At 46.3% G+C, this 24,140-nt stretch overlaps 1 protein-coding gene across 2 annotated transcripts in view; it reads left to right on the forward strand.

Moving 5' to 3' along the window:
• NPHP4 (nephrocystin 4) overlaps positions 1-24,140 on the forward strand; it is a 720,559-nt gene that overhangs the window by 24,652 nt on the left and 671,767 nt on the right. For both annotated transcript variants that reach the window (XM_063943436.1, XM_063943435.1), the window contains exon 2: positions 9,985-10,238. In XM_063943436.1, the coding sequence (XP_063799506.1) occupies positions 10,104-10,238 (135 nt within the window). In that variant the 5' untranslated portion in view covers positions 9,985-10,103. The remainder of the gene's footprint in view (positions 1-9,984; positions 10,239-24,140) is intronic.

A 24,140-nucleotide genomic window follows, 5' to 3' on the forward strand; every position in this document is an offset into this window, starting at 1 on the left:
CTAAAAGCTCCATTGCCACTGCCTTTAAGGAAACGGCCTACAAAATCTACTACCGCTGGTACTACACCCCTGACCGACTTAACAAAATTTTCCCGTCCTCCTCCCCGTCCTGTTGGAGAAACTGCGGAGATAGAGGCACTATGCTCCACATATGGTGGACCTGCCCAGTAATTGTGCCCTTCTGGGACTTGGTCTACTCCCTCCTTAACTCACTTCTAGACCCTCCTGTCCGGAAAGACCCCTGGACCTCCCTGCTATGTTATCCCCCCCCACTCCTCAATAAATTCTCCCAAAAGCTAACCTCACATATTTTAGCAGCAGCAAAATCATTGATTGCCCTCAACTGGAAGAACCCCTCCCCACCTTCCCTACTCTCCCTTAAAGCTAAAATTTGGCACATCGCCTCAATGGAAAAGATCACATATTATCTCCACGACCGGGGCCACGTCTTCGAGCAGGTTTGGGCTCCTTGGCTCGCCGCCGAACGTAGAAACTAGTCTCCCCTCCTTTAGAACATCCCCCTCCCCCCCAGGGACCCATGGGCCCCTACCGCTCTCTCCCTCCGACAATTCTCTCTAATCCACCCCCCCACCCCCCGCTCTAACTTCCCTTCCTCCCTGCTGCTCTCTTCGTCCACACCCCCTCTCTGAATCTCCTCCCCCCTCTTAGTCTGACTTTACTTGTTCTCATGGTATACATCATGTATAGACACAAATGTGGTCCTCCCCCCTCCCCCCCCCCCCCCAAACCCCATGTTTGAACTTGATTGTCTCTCCCTCACTGTTTAATCTTGTTATATGCTTGAAAAATGTGGTCTACCCCGGACACTGGCTATGTTGGCCGCATGTCCCATGTATTTTCAGTATGCTCTCTGTACCTACCTGACCACGCATAAATAAAGTATTTCAAAAAAAAAAAAAAAAAAGAAAATGTGTACAATGGTTCAATGTATTGCTCAACTTTGACATTCCTTGTACAATTTACAATAAAAACACGTTTGAAAAAAATAAATAAAAAAAATAAAATATATATATATATATATATATATATATATATATATATATATATATATATATACTATGCGTTCATATAATAATCCAATGCAATTCTATTGTCATGAAAATAATTATCTTCATTGCAAATGTGACTATATGTGCCTGTATCTGCTATGTGATTTCATTGCGGTGTATTCCAGATATATCGATCACAGTATACTGTACCCTAGGGGACTAGGTGCGTCTGGGTCAATATATAGAGCGTCACAGTGTTTACCTATTACGTGTATTCTACTGTGTACTCAGTCACACAATACCGGATTTATTCGCAGGTGTTGTGTACTGGGTACTCAGTCACATGCTAACTGATTTATTTGCAGGTATTGTACTCTGTCTGGCTTCATCGTACTAAACCGCTCTCTGTTGCATTTGTGTATTAAGTTTAACATGTAGGGCAGTAAATCTGGGGACGCTCCTGTATCTAGCAGAGCATGCGCAACGGATTTATCTAAGGGGGAAGTTTTGTGTGATGGTCTGTGTACTAAGGCCCTCATTCTGAGTTGATCGCTCGCTAGCTGCTTTTAGCAGCATTGCATACGCTAGGCCGCCGCCCTCTGGGAGTGTATGTTAGCTTAGCAGAAGTGCGAACGAAAGAGTAGCAGAATTGCTACTAAAAAATGTCATGCCGTTTCTGAGTAGCTCCAGACCTACTCCTATCTTGCGATCACTGCAGTCAGTTTAGTTCCTGGTTTGACGTCACAAACACGCCCTGCGTTCGGCCAGCCACTCCCCCGTTTCTCCAGCCACCCCTGCGTTTTTTAGCACACTCCCTGAAAACTCCAAGTTGCCGCCCAGAAACACCCACTTCCTGTCAATCATACTACGAACACTCGAGCGACTGAAAAACGTCGCTCGAGCTTGGGTAAAACTACAAAGTTTTGTGTGAAAGTACTTAGCGCATGCGCGCTGCGTGCGCAGAATTGCTGATTTTTCACTTGATCGCTGCACTGCGAAAAACGGCAACGAGCGATCAACTCGGAATGACCACCTATGTCTCATACATCTCCCAGTCAGTCTGCAGCTCCTGTAATGAATCTGGAGCCAACCTGGGCTGCGTTCTCAAACCTACTGGGTACTGTAGTTGAACACTTTATGCCCCCTATGGGACCACCTGTAACATCACAGTCACTGATGTCCCCATGGTTACACCGCTTTGGGCGGGAAAATTTTGCCTCACGGGTTGTAACGTATTCCTTGGTCAGACAAAACCCTATTCCAGGTCACTCTTGTGTCTCTGGGTCATGTAAGCGGGCTGCTCTCTAGTCCCTATCCAATAATCTCTCTGATATTTTATCTGAAGAGAAGGGGATCATTCTGTCCTGTCAGTCCCTATATTAGGTGTTTCTGACAAGGATTTTTTATTGCTAAATGATACCACTGCCCTTGTGGTTAATGGGAAACAAATCCTACAAATCACTGATTATAAGAGGATTCCCCTACTGTGGTTAAGCAAATTGTTATGTTCACATGTCAGAGGGTAATTAAAACTCTGTTACCACAATCTGACCATTAAGTGTACATCAGGCAAGACCCCATGTCTAATCCAGGGAAGACATTCCCCCTGTCTACAACGGGCATTAGCTTGATATCCTCCCTGTGCAGAGTTATATAACAAGTAGGTAATACACTGCTAGTGAACTCATGTGTCACCCATCGGGTGTCGTTCACTCTGCCTGTCACCACTGTCCCATCACTGTAGAAACCAACAGATAAGCGTGTGGAGGAATTCCTGAAGTCTATTACTCCCTTACGGGTGTTGTACATAGACCACGATTGCATCCTCTTGGGGCTGCAAAATAGATTGATGACTGGATCAGGCGTTAGAGGAAGAGCTGCCCGAGGATATATCTGACACTGCCAGACATTCCCTGTCTCACAATAGCACTGCCACCTTTTTCTACACCAGGAGGCGTCCCCTAAGGCTGGTGTGTTGGCTGCCAAGGCGTTGAAAACGTCTGTCCTGGCTTGCTGTATTCTGTGGTTAAGGTCATGGAAGGTGGATCTGGACTCTAAAAGTCCTTGGAGGTATTCCCCTTTACTGGGGACATCTTATTTGAGGAAGACCTAATTAAAAATTGGGTCTGAATCGGCGACTACTATGACTGCCTTTCTCCCAAATGCTACGCCTTCTACACATTAGGCATAAGGTACCACTTTTCCCTGCTTTCGGCCTTAAGGGAAAGCGAAGGTCAAGCATACCCGAGATTGTCTCGTACTCCCAACAACCACTAAGTCCAAGGCCTAGCTATCCTGGGCTGCTCCTCGACCTGTTTCTCATGACAAGCCTGCTGCATGATGAGACAGTCCTCCCCCTAGGGGATCCTAGGGTGGGGGGCCGACTTCTACGATTCATCCTGGTCTAGTTAATGACCACTTCAGACGCATGGGTGCGAGAAGTTGTCTCTCACGGGTACGCAGTCTCTTTCAAGAGACATCCCCCTCACCAGTTCTGCACAACTGTCATCCCTTCGGATCCATTAAAGGCGCAAGCTCTACAGATGGTTGTGCGTTTCCTCCTGGATACAGGAGTGGTAGTGCCGGTACCTCTGTCCCAGAGTGGCAGAGGATACTACTCGACCCTCTTCCTAGTCCCTAAACCTGATGGGTCTTTCCGGCCTATTCTCTACCTCAAATCACTGAACAAGTTTGTGAGAGTGTCCAAGTTCTGTATGGAAACACTGCAGTCAATTGTACTGGCCATAGAACCCGGAGGCTATATGGTATCCCTGGATATACAAGATGCTTACCTGCATATACCTATTGCCATATCGTATCAGCAATATCTGCGGTTTGCTATTGGCAACCTTCACTATCAATTCCAGGCTCTGCCGTTTGGACTGGCCATGGTCCCTCGGATCTTCACCAAGGTTATGGCTGTGATGACGGCTCATCTCCGTCGCCAGAGAGTCAGGATCTTGCTGTATTTGGACGATTTGCTGATCCTGACAAACTCCCACGATGTCCTTCTCAGTCATCTACAACTGACGGTAAACTTTCTACAAGCCTATGGGTGGCTCATCAACTGGAAGAAGTACTTGCTGGTCCCTGCTCGGAGCATGGTGCATCTGGGGGCACTCCCGGACACACACGGCTGTTTCTGTCTCCAGAGAAAGTCCTGAAACTTCAGGACAGAAACAGATACTTCCTTTCTCGCCCAAGAGTATCGATACACTCAGCGATGCAAGTACTATCCCTCATGGTGTCGTGTTTCGACATGGAAGAGTACGCTCAATTCCATTCCCGCCCTCTACGGAGGTTAATCCTTTGCAAGTGGGATGGCCTGCCTCATCGGATCAGGTCTCACATGATCTCCTTGACTACAGGACCAGCAGTTGAGCAGGGGCCGTCGCCTTCTGGATCTCCAACTGGGTCCTACTGACTACAGATGCCAGTCTGAGGGGTTGGGGCGCGGTGTTGAAGCAACACTCTTTCCAGGGTCGGTGGACCATGGAGGAATCACTCCTCCCGACAAACGTTCTGGAATTGCGGGCAGTGTTCAATGCTTTTTCTCTTGCCCTGTCTCTGATACAGAACGGGCCTGTTCAAGTATGGTCAGACAACGCCACCACGGTGGTGTACATAAACCATCAAGGCGGCACTCGAAGCCGCATGGCAATGATGGAAGTGTCAAAAATCCTTTGTTGGGCAGAACGCCTTCTGCCGGCAATATCGGCAGTGTTCATTCCGGGAGTCCTCAACTGGGAAGGTGATTCGTCAGTCATCAGGACGTGCACGCCGGAGAGTGGAGTCTTCATCTGGAAGTCTTTCAAGTCCTAGTGAACAAGTGGGGCCTACCAGATGTAGACCTGATGGCGTCTCGACACAATCACAAAGTTCTTCGGATCAAGAACCAGGGATCCTCAAGCAGCATTCGTGGACACACTGGCAATTCCATGGAACTTTCGGCTGCCCTATGTGTTCCCTCCAGTGTAACTCCTGCCCAGGGTACTACGGAAGTTCAAATAAGTAGGAGGAATACTACTTCTAGTCGCTCCAGCATGGCCCAGACGGCATTGGTTCTCAGACCTGTAGTGTCTATCGATAGAGCGTCCTCTTCTACTTCCTCAACGCCCAGACCTCCTCGTTCAGGGCCTTTGTGTCTATCCAGACCTGGCCAGACTGGCTTTGACATCGTGGCTCTTGAAGCTTTACTCCTGAGGGCCAAAGGATTCTCCGAGGCGGTCATCCAAACTATGCTGAAGGCCTGCAAACCGGCGTCTGCGCTGATTTATTATAGAGTCTGGAATTCTTACTTCACCTGGTGTGCTGCTAAGAATTATGAGGCTTACAAATTCAGTACTTCTAGACTTCTGGCTTTTCTGGAACAAGCATATAGATTGGTAAATGCTCAATTAGCTTAGTGATATCATTCAGGTGCTCGAAAGGAAGGGGTATTTCTGAGCAAGAAACCAATTGCTTTTTTTCTTTTCTGGAACAAGGCCTGGACTTAGGCCTTCGCCTGGCCTCCCTCAAGGTTCATATCCCTGCCTTGTTGGTATGGTTTCAGATAAAAATTGCGTCTATTCCTGACGTTCATACTTTCTCTCAGGGTGTTTTACGGATCCAGCCTCCCTATGTCCCTCCTGTGGCTCCATAGGATCTGTCTGTTGTTCTCAATGCCCTGCAAGAGTCTCCATTTGAATCTCTTGAGTCCGTGGACCTTAAATGGCTCACGGTCAAGGTACTGTTCCAACTGGCTATTGCCTCTGCTAGGAGGGTGTCGGACCAAGGCGCTTTGTCCTGTCGTCCACCCTTTCTGATATTTCACCGTAACCGAGCAGTTCTTTGAACTCGCCTAGGTTATTTGCCTAAGGTGGTGTTATCTTTTCACCTTAACCAAGAGATTGTGGTTCTGGCCTTCAGCTCTTCTGGTATGTCCTACAAAGAGCGGTCTTTGGATGTGGTACGGGCTCTCTGTATATACGTGGAGAGGACTGCCTCTATCAGGAGGTCAGATTCCCTTTTTGTACTCTGGTTTTCACAAACGTACCTGGCCTGCGACTAAGCAAATCTTGGCCAGATGGATTAGAATGGTGATTGCACAAGCTTATGTACGGGCTGCACCTCCAGCTCCTGCTGCTATTAAAGCCCATTCTACTCAGTCTGTTGTACCTTCTTGGGCAGCCCGCCGTGGCGCGTCCGCTGAACAATTGTGCAAGGTGGCTACGTGGTCCTCCGTGAGCACGTTTATTAGGTTCTATGCCTTTGATACATACGCCTCCCAAGATGCTTCCTTTGGACGCCGGGTTCTCATAACCCCTATGGCGCGTCCCCTCCCTTGAGGAACTGCTTTGGGACATCCCCAATGTATTTCCTGTGGAACACAGTGTACCCCGCTGCAGAAAAAGAGATTTATGGTACACTTACCACTGTTAAATCTCTTTCTGTGAGGTACACTGGGTTCCACAGGGCGCCCGTCCTGACGCACCTAGCTTCTATGGGTTTGTATGGCATTAGTCACTGCTACCTTCTCCTGTCATGAGAATGTGGTTCTATGTGACTAACAGCTGCCTTCTCTTTTACCTGCTCCTGCATTGGACTGGTTAACAAAACTGAGCTCACGGTGCCTGAAGGCGGGGTTATAGATGAGGCCCCAATGCATCTTGGGACATCTAAAGCTTTAACCTGTTGGTGCCTGGATCAAGATCCATCTTCACACCCCAATGTATTCCCTGTGGAACCCAGTGTACCTCGCAGAAATACATTTAACAATGGTAAGTCTACCATAAATCTCCTTATTTCCTCCGTGCGCATTATTCTGAAATCCTTGAGATGTGGGCATCTGAGGATACGTCAGACTGAGTATCAGGCCCAATATGTGACAAAAGAAGTGGGTCTTAAGAGCCTGTTTGAAGTTCTGTAGAGAGGTGGAGAGTCTGAGGGGGAGAGGTAGAGAATTACAGAGTAAGAGAGCAGCACCTGAAAAATCTTGGATGTAGGAGTGGGAGGAAGTAATCAGAAGACAGGAGAGTCGGCGTGCATTTGCAGAGCGAAGAGAACGGGTGGGGGAGTAAAGGAAGATAAGGTCAGAGATGTAAATGGGAGAGGAGTGGGTGAGTGCTTTCTTTCTTTCTTTTTTTTAATCTGTTGACAGACCACACTTTGGGGCAGATGTATTAATCCTAGAGAAGTAATAAAACGGTAATAAGGGGAAGGTGATAACACGCCAGCCAATCAGCTCCTAACTGTCAATTTACATATTGCTGAGTGGCTGGTGCATTATCACCTTGCACTTATCACTGCTTTATCATTTCTCCAGGCTTAATACATCTGCCCCTTTCTGTGAAATGGGCGTTTAAGCGTGGATACCAGTGCTGAAAGTAGGGTGGTACGCAGTGCCATCAGCCCTCCACTGCTGCATAATTTATAAGGGGCATTTTTGTGTTTGGGACATAAATGGTGTCAGTGGCATAACTGTGTGTGGCATAATATGTAATAGGCATCACGGTGTGTGGTATAATATGTAAGGCATTATGTTGTGTGGCATAATGTGTAATGGTCATTACAGTGTGTGGAATAATGTGGCATGTCCCTATTGTCATGTAGCAACTGACCTAGTTTTGTGTGACCACGCCCCCTCATGACACATGACCACATCCATTTTAACTACCAGTACCACTAAGAAAAAAATTCTACTTGCACCACTGGTGGATATCATGTGCTTGCAAGGAACAGACCCATTTCATTCAACTTCCTTGTGTGATTGTAGCATTCACACAGGGACAGGGCATCTGCTTCTGACGGATCTTTTGCATCTAGCATGAGGCTGTTACAAGTGCAGATACTAATGGGTTCGCTTGCAGCCAGGCACCCAGTGGGCGGGATAGGCTTCCACTGTTTGTCTCACTGGTTTTCTGCTCACTTTTGCGGATTCTTGCATTACATGTGAAAGTAGAATACCGTGAACAAGCAGAAAAACGGTCGCATGTTCACCTGACTTGTTTTGTAGAATTAAAGGGGTTGTTCCATGTAAATTACACTTTTTGGGGATTGTTACACGTGCACCGGGGAAAACCATGTTGCATTGCAGGTGGGGCAGATGTAAGATATGCAGAGAGATGTAGATGTGAGAGGGGCGCGTCCTAACTCTACATCGCAGTGTAAAAATAAAGCTGTCCATATCTGAGGGCTGCATGCAAAATAATAAATGTATTTGCCATTTGTCCAAGTACACCGTTTCTTGCTCTTTCTTACTTTAGTCCCAAAACAGAATCCGGACCACTGAGCTCCAGTATAACTAGAGCAAATAGGGAGCCTGATCTCAAATGTTCTTTTAAAGCGGCAGTCATTCATAAGGCATGGTTTTGTCTTGTAAATGATCGATGCTTTAAAAAAAGAAAAGAAAGCAGCAATGATAGCTCTAATATGGTAATACAGCAAGGGGTGCCACGCCTCCTGCATACATTGGTGATCCGAGCCGACGCAGCGTCGGATCAACTGCAACACTATCGGGTGACCATGGGGTCGCACAAGCCAGGCACTGCAGATGGAGAACCTGGCCTTGTCCCTCCCTCCATTTTGGGAAACTGAGACCGTCGTCACCCCCTCCCCGCCCCCAGACGGCAGCAGACTGTGCAGTACGGGTTCAGCACATGCGCAAAGTGCCAAACATCTGTACTTTGCAGCATGTGCCGCAGCCGTGTTGGAGTGCTTTTGAAAACAGAGGTCGAATGAGAACTTTTGATAACGGGAAGCAAAGTCAAACCCTAACCTCCCCTCCCCGCAGCCTAACACTAACCCTCCCCCCGCAGATTAACCCAAACCTCCATGCTACACTTACATTCAGGTTTCCGGCTGTCGGGATTCTGGCGTCGGCATTCTGACAGCTGTCTGGACTCCGACTCCGGTGTTCTAAATGCTGGGTTCCCAAACGCCAAGATCCCAACTTCATCCCCTGCTTTAGGCCCAAAATGAGCATAATGTAATGTTCCCCCCTAGGAATCAGGCAGGGTGCTAGGGCAGTATGCGCACGCACGAAGAGGGGGCATGGCCTGCCTGGGAGGGGGCACAGTTCAGCCAGCGTCACTATTGAGCGCAGCCCGACCCCCCACCACCACTAATGGGGACGTGCCCCAGCCGTCGGTGTCACTGATGGAGGCGTGCCGCGCTGAGCTTCCGCCAAGCTCTACCTTTAATGCAAAGTGCATCTATTCACACAGCAGCAGCAGGCTGTTGTAGCAGGGTGCCACTGAAGAGGATGGGTGCATTTTGTCCTTTAAAAATCAGTCCGGGCGTGGCTCTCCTAACGTGAATACTATGGCGAATGACTGTAATGTGTGTGTGTGGAGGGGGGGGGGGGGGGTACTATTAATAGGCACAGCTAGCCAAAAACCACAGTGCTACCAGTACCTATTGCTTTAACAACATTGTTGTGCCCTTGACAAAGCTGTCTGGATTTCCAGGAATCCCATCGGAGGTGGCAGTGTTATTGGTACCCCTTTCTTGTACAGGGTAAAGCGATAAATCTGCCCATCATTTGGTGGTGTCCTCAAGTGAGGGTGTTCACCTAAGTGGAGGCTAGCCACGTATCATGGGGGCACTGTCATGTGTCATAGAGCGTTTCCAGTGCCCTTAACACACTCGCCCACCCCACTTCCAGCTCCTTTGTCCTCACAGATATGTAGATCAACAGTGAATGGTACTGTACTTACCTTCCCAAGATGCCATTGCTGTATATTGCTAAGCATCGATCATTTTCCTCCACTCTGTGGTATGCGAGGGGGGATTTGCAATGTTACAGGTCACAAAGTGTCTTCCCATCGACCAGTCCTGTAGCCATTGTAGATGAATCATCCCTCCCCCTTATGTCATCCTCTTCGTTATAACACATATAGGCAGTATTATGTAAAGCACTGTGCTACTAAAGTAAGGGAGACACTGCAATAGACCGGGAAGGTTTTTCATCTAAGTAATCTTTTTCATTTTCTAGGCAAAATATAATGGAAATGTATTGAATATTACACCAACACTGTTGATGATCGGGTTTCTCATTCTAAGTCATTGGTGTATTTTGAAGACCCAACCTTAAGAAGAGTCAGTGCCAGCAAGATGACTGAGTGGGGGAACGTCTGTGCCCGGAATCGGGTAATACCACAGCACATACAAAGATGGAAGCATCGTTCTATGGAGACGGTGGGACTTCAGATTTTCCTTGGCACCCTGGAAGGATTCCCAAATAAACAGGTGACTTGTAGCATCATTGTTGTATTGGTGGTTCTGTATAAAGGGTAATGTTGCTGAGCTGAGATATCTTCATTGGTATCAGCCAACTGGCAAAATGTTTCAGTGTATGCTTCATAGATTCCTCACCCTTATCGGGGAAGGCCATTAAGCAGATGGTTGCAGTAATCTAGGTGGGAGATCAGGGTTTTATAAGCATCCACTGTGAGGAAGGGAAGTATTTGGGCAGTGATGTGAAGGAGAGGAGTCAGGATAGAATGAGGGACTGTATGTGGGGGTGAAGCTGAGAGAGGGGGTCTATGGTGATGCCAAGGCACCCTGTTTGACTATCAGGAGAATGAGATGTTTATTCTGTGAGGGAGACCAGGGTGGGTAGTAGTGGTACCTGGGGGCGGGGAGATGAGTTTCATTTTCCACGTTAAGTTTGAGTTAACACCCGGCCATCTAGGTGGGGTATACAGTTTTGATGGTCGACATGGTCTGAATACCAACATTCAGAATGTTGACATGGATGTAATGTCAACATTTGACGGGTCGACACACACAATGTCTACAAGGTTAGTATGTCAATATCGTCCATGTTGAAAGTCACAATATCGACAGTACTTATTATTGCTACATATAGGGTTAACGTTAGTGGTAGGGTTAGGGCTTAAATAGGGAAAAACCAGTATGGCAATATGCCACCTGTCGACATAATGTCCATGTTGAATCTCGTAATGTCGGAATAACATCCCCAAGGTGGATATGGCAGAGGAAGTTTTTATTGTAGATCATTTTTTTGGCGCTTTTGGAAGAGTCATTTTCTTGAAACTTAACTTAGAAGTTTTAAGCTGCAATAACAAAACAAAGGTTTTCCATAAGTGGCGACAGAAAATGAGTCATAGCCACAATATACCAATAGTTGCTGAGGCAGCTGAACACCAGTCAGCTTTCCACCGCTACTGTCTGGTGGTTCTAAGAAGACTCTTATACACTTCTCCGGCCGGTTCTCGCTGTGCAGTGGACTTAAAGCCAGGGCTTACTGTAGTTTAAAAAAAAAAAAAATGATTTAAAATTAGAAAAAGTGTTTAAATAATTTAAGAAAATTGCTTTCTTTAAGTAAATACATTTCCCGGGGCCAGCACCTACTGATGCTGTTCTGAGAGGTTATCATTTCTTTCTCTTCCACAGTCCATTCATTGTTTTTGATTTGAAATGTCCAGCCATAGAAGCTGCAGTGAGCTGTGTGTGCACTCTCTTAATCACATTATTGCTGCATCACAAGTCCATCTTTGCACTTTATAATACCAGTGATCAAGATTTTCCTCCTGTGGCAGGGCCAGAACAAAGTGTTTACAATGGTACACCCCCAGCCCCCAGGTGGAAAAAGGAAGGGGTGGGTTACTTGTATGGTTGAAAGCCCAAATCTCCTGCTTGTGCCCCTATCTAATGCACCTTTTTAAAGTTGGTTAACTACTTGGTTCTGCAGGAAAGAACAGTGGCATGGAGCAGCCACTGGTACACACACCACTTATGTAGTGTGCCAGCGTCAGATGAATAATCAGTGACTATACCAGGGTTGGCATACCCGATCCTGGCTGTACACCCGGGGACAGGCCTGTGACATCTGCGGGTGCCCCAATCCAGCGCCGCCATGTCATTAGACCGTCCCCAGAAGAGCTGAGTGGCCCGAGTTAGGGGGCATGTCTGGGGGCGTTGCTATCACACACACACACACACACACATTGTGCCAGCCTATGATACCATGTATGAGTTTCTAGGCATTAGGGAAGGCATTCTGGAATATGGCAGATCTGCATTCCGCAGGTGTTTGTTCTGCTCTATACAACAGCGCTCTTACATATTGGGGGTCATTCCGAGTTGTTCGCTCGCAAGCTGCTTTTAGCAGCTTTGCACACGCTAAGCCGCCGCCTACTGGGAGTGAATCTTAGCATAGTAAAATTGCGAACGAAAGATTCGCAATATTGCGAAAAGACTTCTCTGTGCAGTTTCTGAGTAGCTCGAGACTTACTCTGCCAGTGCGATCAGTTCAGTGCTTGTCGTTCCTGGTTTGACGTCACAAACACACCCAGCGTTCGCCCAGACACTCCTCCGTTTCTCCAGCCACTCCCGCGTTTTTCCCATAAACGGTAGCGTTTTTTCACACACTCCCATAAAACGTCCAGTTTCCGCCCAGAAACACCCACTTCCTGTCAATCACATTACGATCACCAGAACGAAGAAAAAACCTCGTAATGCCGTGAGTAAAATACCTAACTGCATAGCAAATTTACTTGGCGCAGTCGCACTGCGGACATTGCGCATGCGCATTAGCGACTAATCGCTCCGTTGCGAGAAAAAAATAACGAGCGAACAACTCTGAATGACCCCCATTGTTATATCTTATATTTTCACAGCCAGATAATACAAAATAAACCATACGGGGCCTGTATTATCTCGTCACATAAATAGATCAACCATGATATTTACATTTGGTGTATAACTTGGCGGATGTGTTGGTGTTGCCGGTGTAGTGTGTATCATCACCGTGTACAAGTCATTGCTGTTTATTGCATTTAACTTTGCCAACATATTTCATTATTTGCCGTCGTGTTCTGTAAACCTACATCTTACCCAGCCGCGCCATGCAAACAAAGCATTCAGCTATCGCCGACTGTTAGTATAAGAGATATCTATTCAGCATTCATCAAGTTCCAGGTATCCTCTTGAGTAGGAAAATGTATTAATTGTTTTATGAAGTTATTCTATCCAAACAGCGGATGGTTATTGTGCTGAACAGGATGTCATTTAGTGTTTTATTACTGCCAAAAATGCTAAGTTTGAAACAATAGCGTGTGGGTAAATAATTAATACTAATCCCTGTTTTAGTGAAATTGGAGAGCGAGAGTAAACATGGATGGAACAGAGCAGAAACTAACAGCTGCTCTGGAAAATCCTAAGCGCCTCTGGTACGTTTGCTGTCCCAGTGGCTAAATCAGTTCAATGATAAGAACTATCTTTTATGCAAAGGACTGTACAAACGTTGGCATTGAAATGTGTTTTGTGGAGTTCTATCCCATCTTTATAGTTTGTTGTCTTCAGTACTTGCACTGCTGCTGCAGTTGTTCCGAGGGGGTTACAGGTGTCTGGGGACCCCAATATCTAGCTTGATTAAAATTAAATTAAAAATCTTGTTATTTCCTAGGCTCATTAGATTCTAAGGAACCAAATGAGCCCTCCTCCTCCATGTGGTTGGAATTCCCCTATCCAAGATATATTACCTGATGCCTGGGTATAATGAACATCACAACAGCTGTAGTTTTAGAAGGGACCAGAATGTGCCAACACCCCGCTCTATCATCCCTCCAATAACAGTTAAATAGAAGAAAAAAAACATAGAGTTTGTAATTTTCCAGTGTATAATCACATCAGTACAGGTTGAGAGTCCCATATCTGAACTTGGAACCAGAAGAATTTTGGATGTTTCCCTATATTGGAAGAATTGCATACCATAATGAGGAGATATCTTGGGGATGGGACCCAAGTCTGAACACAGAATGCATTTTATGTTTCATATACGCCTTATACACGGGATACGGTCGTTAGGTTGACACAGCTTAGGTCGACAGTCATTAGGTCGACCACTGAAGGTCAACATGCATTGGGTCGACATGATAATTGGGTCGACATGTACTAGGTCGACATGAGGGCAAAAGGTCGACATGAGTTTAAAAAAATAATTTTTGGGATTTTTCCATACTTGACGATCCACGTGGACAACGATTGGAACGGTAACCTTGCCCAAAGCATGGCGAGCGAAGCAAGCCATGTGAGGGGACCCGGTGCACTAATTGGGGTTCCCCGTCACTTTACAAAGAAAACGACACCAAAAACAGTCCAGACCTTTTCACCTGTCGACCTACAACCCAACGACCCATACCCTTATACACACAGCCTGAACATTATTTATACAATATTTAAATAATGTGCATGAAACAAACTTTGTGAATAGTATATTGATCCATCAGACAGCAAAGGCGTCACTATCTCAGTAGTACTCAAAACATTTTGGATTTAGGATATGGGAGACTCAACTTGCAACTAAAATGCATCTTTGTGCATCCTTAAGGATGCAGTCAATATACCGGCTGTCGGGATCCAGGCGTTCAGCCAGAATCCCGACACCTACCCGGTATTCCCACTCGGTTGGTGGGTCCACGCAACCAACCGAGTTGGAATAGAACCGGTGGCGAGCGAAGCGAGACACTGGGCTCAATGTGTGGCGAGCGCAGCAAGCCCACGAGGGGACTCGCTGTCGGGAGTCCGGCAGACAGGATGCCGCCGACTGTATAGTGACAGCCGGGATATCATATGTATCCCCCTTTATCATATACTGTAGTTTGAGGGGAGAAGACTCCTTTTAGGGGCACACTTATCTGAAATATTTGGGTAGTGATAAAATTGAAAGTGATAAACTACCAGCCAACCAGCTCCTAACTGTCATTTTCCATACAGTACCTGTGACATGGCAGTTAGGAGCTGATTGGCTGGTACTTTTTTCTCTCTCCATTTTATTACTTTCCAAGCGATGATGCATCTAGTCCTTAATATTTTAAATCTTAACTTTTATTGTTTCTTATTAATAATAAAGGGAAATAAGATTGGATTCTGCTGATCCATTTTCGATACACTGATCTGATACACTGATACACTCCAGTGATCGCTGTTACCCACGGCTACGATATTACCTTCCCTGCCTATACAATCTGGCCCTGGTGTTCCTTGCGGCTGCGTTGGTCTCTGGATGAATAACACCCCATGGTCGGCCTGACCGCCTCATAATCCGCCTGTGTCAATTCCTATTTTCTACCCCATCGCTCCTTCCCCCCCTCTCTATTGCAATTTTACTGGAGAAGGTAGCTCTCTCCCCGGCTTGCATCCATTATGTCACAAAGGAACAAGAAAGCTCCCCAGGCCTCCGCAAACTTCTTCGGCAGCAGGGCTAAGGGTCCCCAGAACATGGCGCACTCCCCGGAGTCCCCTTTGTCACCACGCTCTTCGGAGTTGGGTATTGACCCTTAGATACAGGCAGTGATGTCCGGCCTCCTAGAAGGCGTGCAATCAGCCTTTAAACAAAAACTGTCCAAAGCGGTCTTGGATTTCAAAACGGAGATTGCCTCGCTTGGAAATCGTACGGATGCCTTGCAGACGAAGACTGACGACTTATGTCGCTCGCAACAGCGTCTAGACCACAAACTCTCAAAGCTCCATGCTGAGGTTGAGACCCTGAAGGAATGCCAAGAGGACCAGGAGAATTGATCCCTTTGCAATAACTTGCGCATATGTAATGTGGCGGAATCAGTCCAGAGCTCTACGTTGCCCTCCTTCTTGAAAGACCTTTTCCAGCACTTAGAACCAGACTTATCTGATGAGGATTGCCTCTTCAATAGGGCACACAGGGCCCTGCGGGCCAAACCTTCAACATCACAACCCCCTCGGGACATTATAGCTCGTCTCCATTATTACCGCTCGAAGGAGAAAATAATTTGTTTCCATCCGGGATTCCTCTGATATAGCCTTCCGGGGCATGCAATTGCAGATTTACCAGGACTTGGCGCCCTCGACCATCCAAAAACGACGGGACCTCCAACCGATTACTAGGCTTCTACGCCAACGCCATATTCGATATCGCTGGGGATTCCCCTTTCAGTTGCAACTTTCTTTTAATGGCACCAACCATACGCTTAAGACCCTGGCACAAGGGCAGGAACTGCTTCGCAAGCTTGATCTCCTTCCAGCATCATCGTCCTCCTCTGTTGACCCGTCTACCTCACCGAAATCACAGTGACCCTGTCCGCCTCAGCCAGACTGGACGAGAGTATCTCGTCACAGGGGTGAAGATGATGCCCCCCCAATTACCTGCCCTCTTCTCTATTATTGGTTTCACCGTGCCATTGTACCAGCTTGCTGGAGGTTCCCCCTGGACTGGACTGACCGTCCCTGGTTCTTTGGACTTTCTTTATTTCTTTTTATAGGTTGATTGATATTTCGCCTTTAATGTTCTATATTCAATGACAATAGTTTGTTTGTTTGTTTGTATGTATGTATGTATGTTTTTATGGTACTGGGGGCCCTCCACGCAGCGGGTTGACCTGGTCCCTGCTTCATGGACCTCCCTGGTTTATCTCATGCACTATCTATGATGGTTCTTTAAATGTTTCACCTGTTATGTCCTCAATTGTACATTTTGCTTTCAGGTTCATGGTCACGAGATGACCGGTCGTTTAGGCGGTTCAGTATTACGATGCCTGCCTTTCCATGTGGACCACATGTTGTTGCTATACTATTCTCCTTGATGCCCCCCTTTTCCTCCTTCCTTCCCTCCCCCCTTTTTTTTCCCTTCTCCTCCCCTTCCTTCCCCTCCCGACACAGGTTTTATCTTCGTATGTTATACTTTTTTGGCCTCGGTCATTCTGTTCTCGGTCAGGCCGCATAGCCGGATATGGTGGTTCGTGCCACTACCCCCATGCTCCCTGCTTTGATTGCTTTTTTGATTACGTTTTTCTTTAGTTTGGCGGTCCTGTTACGGGCCCCATTGCTACAGGGTTTTTGCCCGAATGGGCTTTTCCTTCTCTCTTCTTGCTCTTCTTTACTCTCCTTCTGTGGCCTTCTTTTCTCTCATTTCCCTTTTCTCCTCTTGTCCTTGTGGTGGGTTCTGGGTATCCATTCTACTTGCTCTCATTCCTTTATGGGTAGTTGGGTCCTAGAAAGCCTTTGTTTTCGTGCCCCCCTCCCCCCCCCCCACCCTTTTTTTATGGCTCTCAATGAGATGTTGTTACTCAGGCCACCATGCCCCCTAAAGATATTATCCGTTAATGTTAATGGCCTCAACTCCCCCAAAAAATGGACTGTGCTTCTGGGCGCCTGTAGACGTGAGAAAGCTGACGTAGTTTTTCTTCAGGAAACCCACCTTACGGGCTCCCATACACGACTCCGCGGCAGGCAATTTACACAAACCTTTTTTGCCTCAGCAAATTGTAAGAAACGTGGGGTTGCAATTCTAATTAATCGCCACATTCCATTTACACATAGCAAAACTGTGGCGGATCCAGACGGTCCGTACTTGATGGTTATTGGTACCCTCCATTCTGAAGTCCTGACACTTATTTCTGTATACGCTCCTAACCAGGATCAGCCTCCGTTTTTCCATTCCCTTTTCCGTCACATTGGCAAGGTTGCACAGGGCCACATTGTGTTGGGTGGGGATTTTAACACCATTCTTGACCCCACTTTAGATAGGACGGGTCCCCCCCTTGCCTCTAGAGCTTCACGCACGCTTGCAGCCTCCCTTAAGTTTCACGGTCTGCGGGACTCGTAGCGTATCTGCCACTCCGTAGCCAGAGACTATACCCACTATTCAGCCCCGCATCAACACTACACCCGGATTGATATGTTACATATTTCGTCCTCCATTACTTCTAGAATTACTGACGCGGGAATAACCCCTTTCACTTGGACTGACCACTCCGGTGTTTATGTTCTCATGGATCTGCATCAGTCCGCACACACTGTTCGCAAATGGCGATTCGATGAATCCCTGTTGCTTAACTCGTCAGTCTCCTCGGAAATACAAATGGCGATAGAACAATATTTTACTGAGAATACCACGCCTGATGTCTCTTCTAGTCTAATTTGGGAGGCTCATAAGGCCACCTTGAGAGGTCTCCTTATGGCACGGACCTCCTCGCTGAGCAAGAAAGCGACGCAGGAGATACACTTGTTAGAATCTCAAATAGCTACCCTAATCACCCAGCATAAACTAACTTCCTGCCCTGCCTTACTTACACAGATCGCTAACTTACAAGACCAACTGAACGCGCTTTTGTCCCGTCGTGCGGCTCTCATTCTGCGGAAATTGAATCAGAAATTCTATGACAAGTCGGACAAGTTAGATTCCCTGCTGGCGAATAAACTGCGACGTAAACAGGCGACTGGCGCAATTGACAAATTGTATTCCCGAACTCTGGGTGAGCCTACTTACGACCCTAAACAAATGGTTGATGAGTTTAAGGGCTCTCTTTATAACTTAACAACCCCGACGCAGTCCCCTTCCCTCGACCCGGAGAGGTTACGTTCCTACTTGTCCTCAACCCCTCTGCCGGGCATATCCACGGCCCAATTAGACACACTAAACCAGGATATCTCAGTAGAGGAGACGTTAACAGCTGTGAAATCCATGCGGTCCTCAGCCGCTCCCGGCCCTGACGGTTTCACGGCACACTACTATAAACACTTTGCTAAAATATTAGCCCCTCATCTTACTGCCCTCTTTAACCAAATATTGGGGGGCTCATCCTTTGCTCAGGCAACTACTCAAGCTGATATTGTTGTAATCCATAAGCCTGACAGAGACCACACTCAGTGCGGTAATTATAGGCCCATCTCATTGCTCAATGTTGATTTGAAAATGTATGAAAAAATCCTAGCTTTGAGATTGGCCCCCTTCTCCCTGCACTGGTACATCCCGACCAGGTTGGATTTATTCCAGGCCGACAGGCCTCCGATAACACCAGAAGGGCCATTGATATTATCCATTCTATCCACCAACAGAAGTCCCCTTCCCTGTTGCTGGCCCTGGATGCGGAGAAGGCATTTGATCACATTTCGTGGCCTTTCGCCTTCTCGGTCCTCCAACGCATGGGCTTTTCTGGTAAGTTTTATGATGGTGACTCAGCACTGTATCGCAACTCCTCAGCGCGGGTCTCTGTCAATGGGTTCACTTCCTCATGCTTTGAGATATCTAATGGTACCAGACAGGGATGCCCGCTCTCGCCTTTGATTTTTGCCCTTGTCATGGAGCCTTTAGCGGCTAGGGTTCGTCTTAATCCGAATATTACAGGGATTCGAATCGGCCGCATGGAACACAAAATTGCACTTTATGCTGACGATGTACTGGTTTCTCTTTCAAATCCGACATCGTCACTCTCTCCTCTCCTCTCTGAGATTGACCTCTATTCACAATACTCGGGTTATAAGATTAACGCTACTAAAACAGAAGTACTCGACATTTACATTACCCCTGCGTCTAGGTCGCAACTTGAATCAACATTTCCCTTCTCCTGGCATAACCGAAAACTCAAATACCTAGGTATTTATCTAACCCACAGACATCATCAACTCTTTCAGGCGAATTTCCCACGTCTTTTGGACCAAATCTGCTCTGACCTCCAAACTTGGTCCTCCTATTTCATTTCATGGATTGGGCGTGCCAACTCTGTAAAGATGAACGTTCTACCCAGGCTTACTTATCTTTTCCAGACACTCCTCATATATATTCCCCCATACGTTTTTAAATTCTTGCAGCATCAAACTTCCCGTTTTATTTGGGCCAATAAACATCCTAGAATTAAACTTTCGCTGTTACAACGGCCTTCCTGGGGCGGAGGTTTAGGCATACCCAATTTCAAATACTATTACCACGCAGCCCAGATGGCATCCTGTGTTCAGTGGTGTGGCCCGGGGGCGGACAAGGTGTGGATAGCTATTGAAGCTGGCGAGCTGGGACTCTCCACGCTCTCTTCTCTCTTGTGGCTTCCGAGAACCGCCCTCCCTCGTGCCACGTCATCTCACCCAGTGGTGGCCCGTTCTTTATACATTTGGGATTTTGTTGTGAGGAAACATCAATTGGCCCCTAACACATCCCCCCTCATACCTCTGTTCCACAACCCCGCCTTCCCTCCGGGAATGGATAAATCTGCTTTCTCACTCTGGAAACAGGGAAACGTTGCCTTTCTTAACGACATTGCCTCTAGTATAGCCTTTCCCTTGTTTAACCAGATTCAGACACAATACTCTCTCCCTCATAGTGAATTTTTACGCTACCTCCAACTTAGACACTTTCACTCCAGGATTCATACCACTCTTTCTTCTAGGCCTCTCACCACTCTTGAAAATATATGTGTGAGATGCTCTTCTACGAAAGGTCTTATATCAGATCTCTATACTCTGCTACTGCAGGGCTCTGCTACTCCCAGAGATCACAGAGAATTGGCCTGGGAGAGCGATCTGGGTGTCACTTTGGATGAGGGGGAATGGGGAGAAATATGGAGTAATGCATCCTCCAGCTCTATCTGTTTTAGGATAAAGGAAAATGTGTATAAACTGGTATATCGTTGGCATTATGTACCTTCTCGTTTGAAGGCAATGTTCCCTGATGTTACAGACAGCTGTTGGAGGGGTTGTGCTTCTGAGGGGACATATATGCATATTTGGTGGACCTGCCCGAAACTAGTACCTTTATGGAAAGAAGTTATCCGACTTCTTTCATCCCTGTTTTCCACCCCAATCCCCCTGGACCCTAAGTACTTTTTACTGCCTCTAGACCTCCCGACTTTAACTACGCATCAGAACAAGTTATTACATCATGTGGCTACTGCCACGACATGTCATATAGCGAAGGCCTGGAGGTTGCCCTCCCCACCATCCCTACAATCCGTTGTCACCTACATTTGGTACGTTTATAAAATGGAATATATTTTTAGAGAGTTACCACCTGCGCACTGAGGCAATGCTAACTATTGAAATTGGCGAGCTGCTAATGTTTGTAGGTGATCTATCCTACTAGGTAAATTGCAGAGTATGTGGAACACAGCGCTCAGCCCCTGATATCTGACCGTAAAGGGTGTCAGTGTTAACTGTGTATATGCAGTCTTAATTTTAATATGTTGCAGATGGGAACCACATGTTTCATCAATTTGTGTCAAACGGGTAAACCACAAATCAAGGTGCCAAATAAACTTTTAATGAGGAGTCACAGTGCTCCTCCCAGACAACTTGTTAATGCTTTAAGTTATCCTTTACGAGACCACCGGCGGCTGCGGCACTTCCGGGTACACCAGGTTAACAGTACCCGGAAGTGCCGCAGCCGCCGGTGGTCTCATCGTCCCGGAGGCTCATTCATCGGTGTGCAGGCTTGCACACAGAAGATTTACACCAGCCTGGGATCAGGACGGAGAAGGAAGGATGCGCTGCGGGGGACGACAGACGAGGACGATCAGAAGAAGAAGGGTAAGTATATGTACCTGAGGGTCACGGGACGCCGCACCCCCAGAACATATATCCCCCACCACATACTTGCATTGTCTATTTAAACTTAATTTTAGCTGCGGTTAGCAGTACTAAGGACTGCTCTGTTTAGGGCGAAATACCACTTTTAAAGTACATTTTTTGCGAACAGCATTTGAGCCTATACCTTGTTAACCGGATCATTTAGGTGCATTAATTTTGCTGGACTATAGTAGTGATTAAAGACTTGTAAAGGGATCTTATATGGGAACAATTCACGCCATTTGCATGGACAGAATTAACCTTTAATTGTTAAAGGATAACTTAAAGCATTAACAAGTTGTCTGGGAGGAGCACTGTGACTCCTCATTAAAAGTTTATTTGGCACCTTGATTTGTGGTTTACCTGTTTGACACAAATTGATGAAACATGTGGTTCCCATCTGCAACATATTAAAATTAAGACTGCATATACACAGTTAACACTGACACCCTTTACGGTCAGATATCAGGGGCTGAGCGCTGTGTTCCACATACTCTGCAAGATGGAACGTATGACCAGTGCCATTTGACAATCTGCCAGGGTGTTCGATAAAATCTGGGCACCATGGCTCACTTCTCAAAATGCCCCCTCCCCATTCGGTAGCTGATTAAGCTACGCACCCTTATTTTATGTTGGCTGCCCGGACCCTGCCACTCGGACCTCCCCTCCTCTTTCTATTTCCCCTTTTGCTCACAATCTTGTCTTTTCCTTTTCCTGTCTCTATCCTTACCGATCTCTCACTCCCCTGGGCTGGTTGGCCACACCATGGACCTAGAGGACTCTTTCTTTTCTCGCACTTCCTCTGTCGTCTCACTTTAACAAAAAAAAAAAGGATTTACTCATTTGATTACTGTTATTTCTTTGTTGTGTACATCTTAGTACTATATTGTCTTTCTATGTTTATGAAACACAACGTTTATGTGTATTACTGTAAATCGACCAATAAAATTCTTCTTAAAAATAAATAAAAATAAAGGGAAATAAGTTTGTAACTTTGTTTATTTAAAAGTTGAGATTATGGTTAGTTCTCTGTATAATTTTGACTGTGTACTCAAGTCTTGTTAAGATCTCAGCAATAGTATTGACCACAGTAATTCCAACCCAATCTACATTGGAAGAAGTAAGGTATATTCCCTTGCTTTGGAGTGTCAGTAAATATCCAGGTTCGTGGAATCTAAATTGACTGTATGGTCTCTTATTGTGATGGTGAAGCGTTCAAAATGTACATGGATATATTCCTGTTTCTAGGACTTATAAGGCCTGATGTTCAAAAACGTATGTTCTAGGTCATATACCCAATTACATTACTATATAGGTGTAAAATTAGGAGAGCTCATTATGGCCAAATCAATCAATTTATTGTAGTGCAGCTTCTCTCTAACTCAGAATGCCGACAAGAAAACTTATTTTCGGAGACTCAACCTGTAATTGAAATGTATTTGTGTGCATCTAGCATATATCTGCAGTATGGCATTTTATGGATAGACGAAGAGGGTCCTCAGGGTTAATGAAATAAAATATAAATTAGGGTGAAAAGAGTGTATACATTGAAGAACAAGAGCCTACTGTAGTGAGGGTGAAGGGGTGCTGAGGAACTGGGAGTATATGTTGGAGGGTGGCAATGTTTTGGTGTAGAGGAGGATAAAATGGAGGAAGTAACATAAAATGGGAAGTGAGACAGAGGAAATGGTGCTGGGAGGATGAAATCTATATTATGGGTGAATATGAAGTTGGGGACTGCAGGGGGGAAACTGTTGGGTTAGTAAGTTGTAGATGGGATAGAAGGGTAGGAAATCATACTTGCCAACCCTCCCTGAATGTCAGGGAGACTCCCTAAAATAGTAGCAATCTCCCTGAATCCCTGATGAGTCTAGCAATTTCCCTGATTACACCTTACCCCCCTATTATGTAGCTGTTATATGCTTGGGGGGAAAGAAGCAACCTGAAATACTGTATATACATTCAGATGGGATCATCAGTGCCATTCCCTGTATTGGTTATAAGTAGAGATGAGCGGGTTCGGTTCCTCGGAATCCGAACCCGCCCGAACTTCAGCTTTTTTTACACGGATCCGAGCGACTCGGATCTTCCCGCCTTGCTCGGTTAACCCGAGCGCGCCCGAACGTCATCATGACGCTGTCGGATTCTCGCGAGGCTCGGATTCTATCGCGAGACTCGGATTCTATATAAGGAGCCGCGCGTCGCCGCCATTTTCACACGTGCATTGAGATTGATAGGGAGAGGACGTGGCTGGCGTCCTCTCCATTTAGATTAGAAGAGAGAGAGTGAGATTGAGACAGAGACACTTGATTTACTGGAGCTTAGGAGTACTAGAGAGTGCAGAGTTTACTAGTGACTGACCAGTGACCACCAGTGCAGTTTTATTTAATATAATCCGTTCTCTGCCTGAAAAAAACGATACACAGTGACTCAGTCACATACCATATCTGTGCTCAGCCCAGTGTGCTGCATCATCTATGTATAATATCTGACTGTGCTCACACAGCTTAATTGTGGGGGAGACTGGGGAGCAGTTATAGGTTATAGCAGGAGCCAGGAGTACATATTATTAAAATTAAACAGTGCACACTTTTGCTGCAGGAGTGCCACTGCCAGTGTGACTGACCAGTGACCTGACCACACTGACCACCAGTATAGTATACTATATTGTGATTGCCTGAAAAAGTTAAACACTCGTCGTGTGACTTGTGTGGTGTTTTTTTATTCTATAAAAAACTCATTCTGCTGACAGACAGTGTCCAGCAGGTCCGTCATTATATAATATATACCTGTCCGGCTGCAGTAGTGATATATATA

This window comes from Pseudophryne corroboree, chromosome 10 (assembly GCF_028390025.1).
Source record: "Pseudophryne corroboree isolate aPseCor3 chromosome 10, aPseCor3.hap2, whole genome shotgun sequence".
Classification (NCBI taxonomy): Eukaryota; Metazoa; Chordata; class Amphibia; order Anura; family Myobatrachidae; genus Pseudophryne; species Pseudophryne corroboree.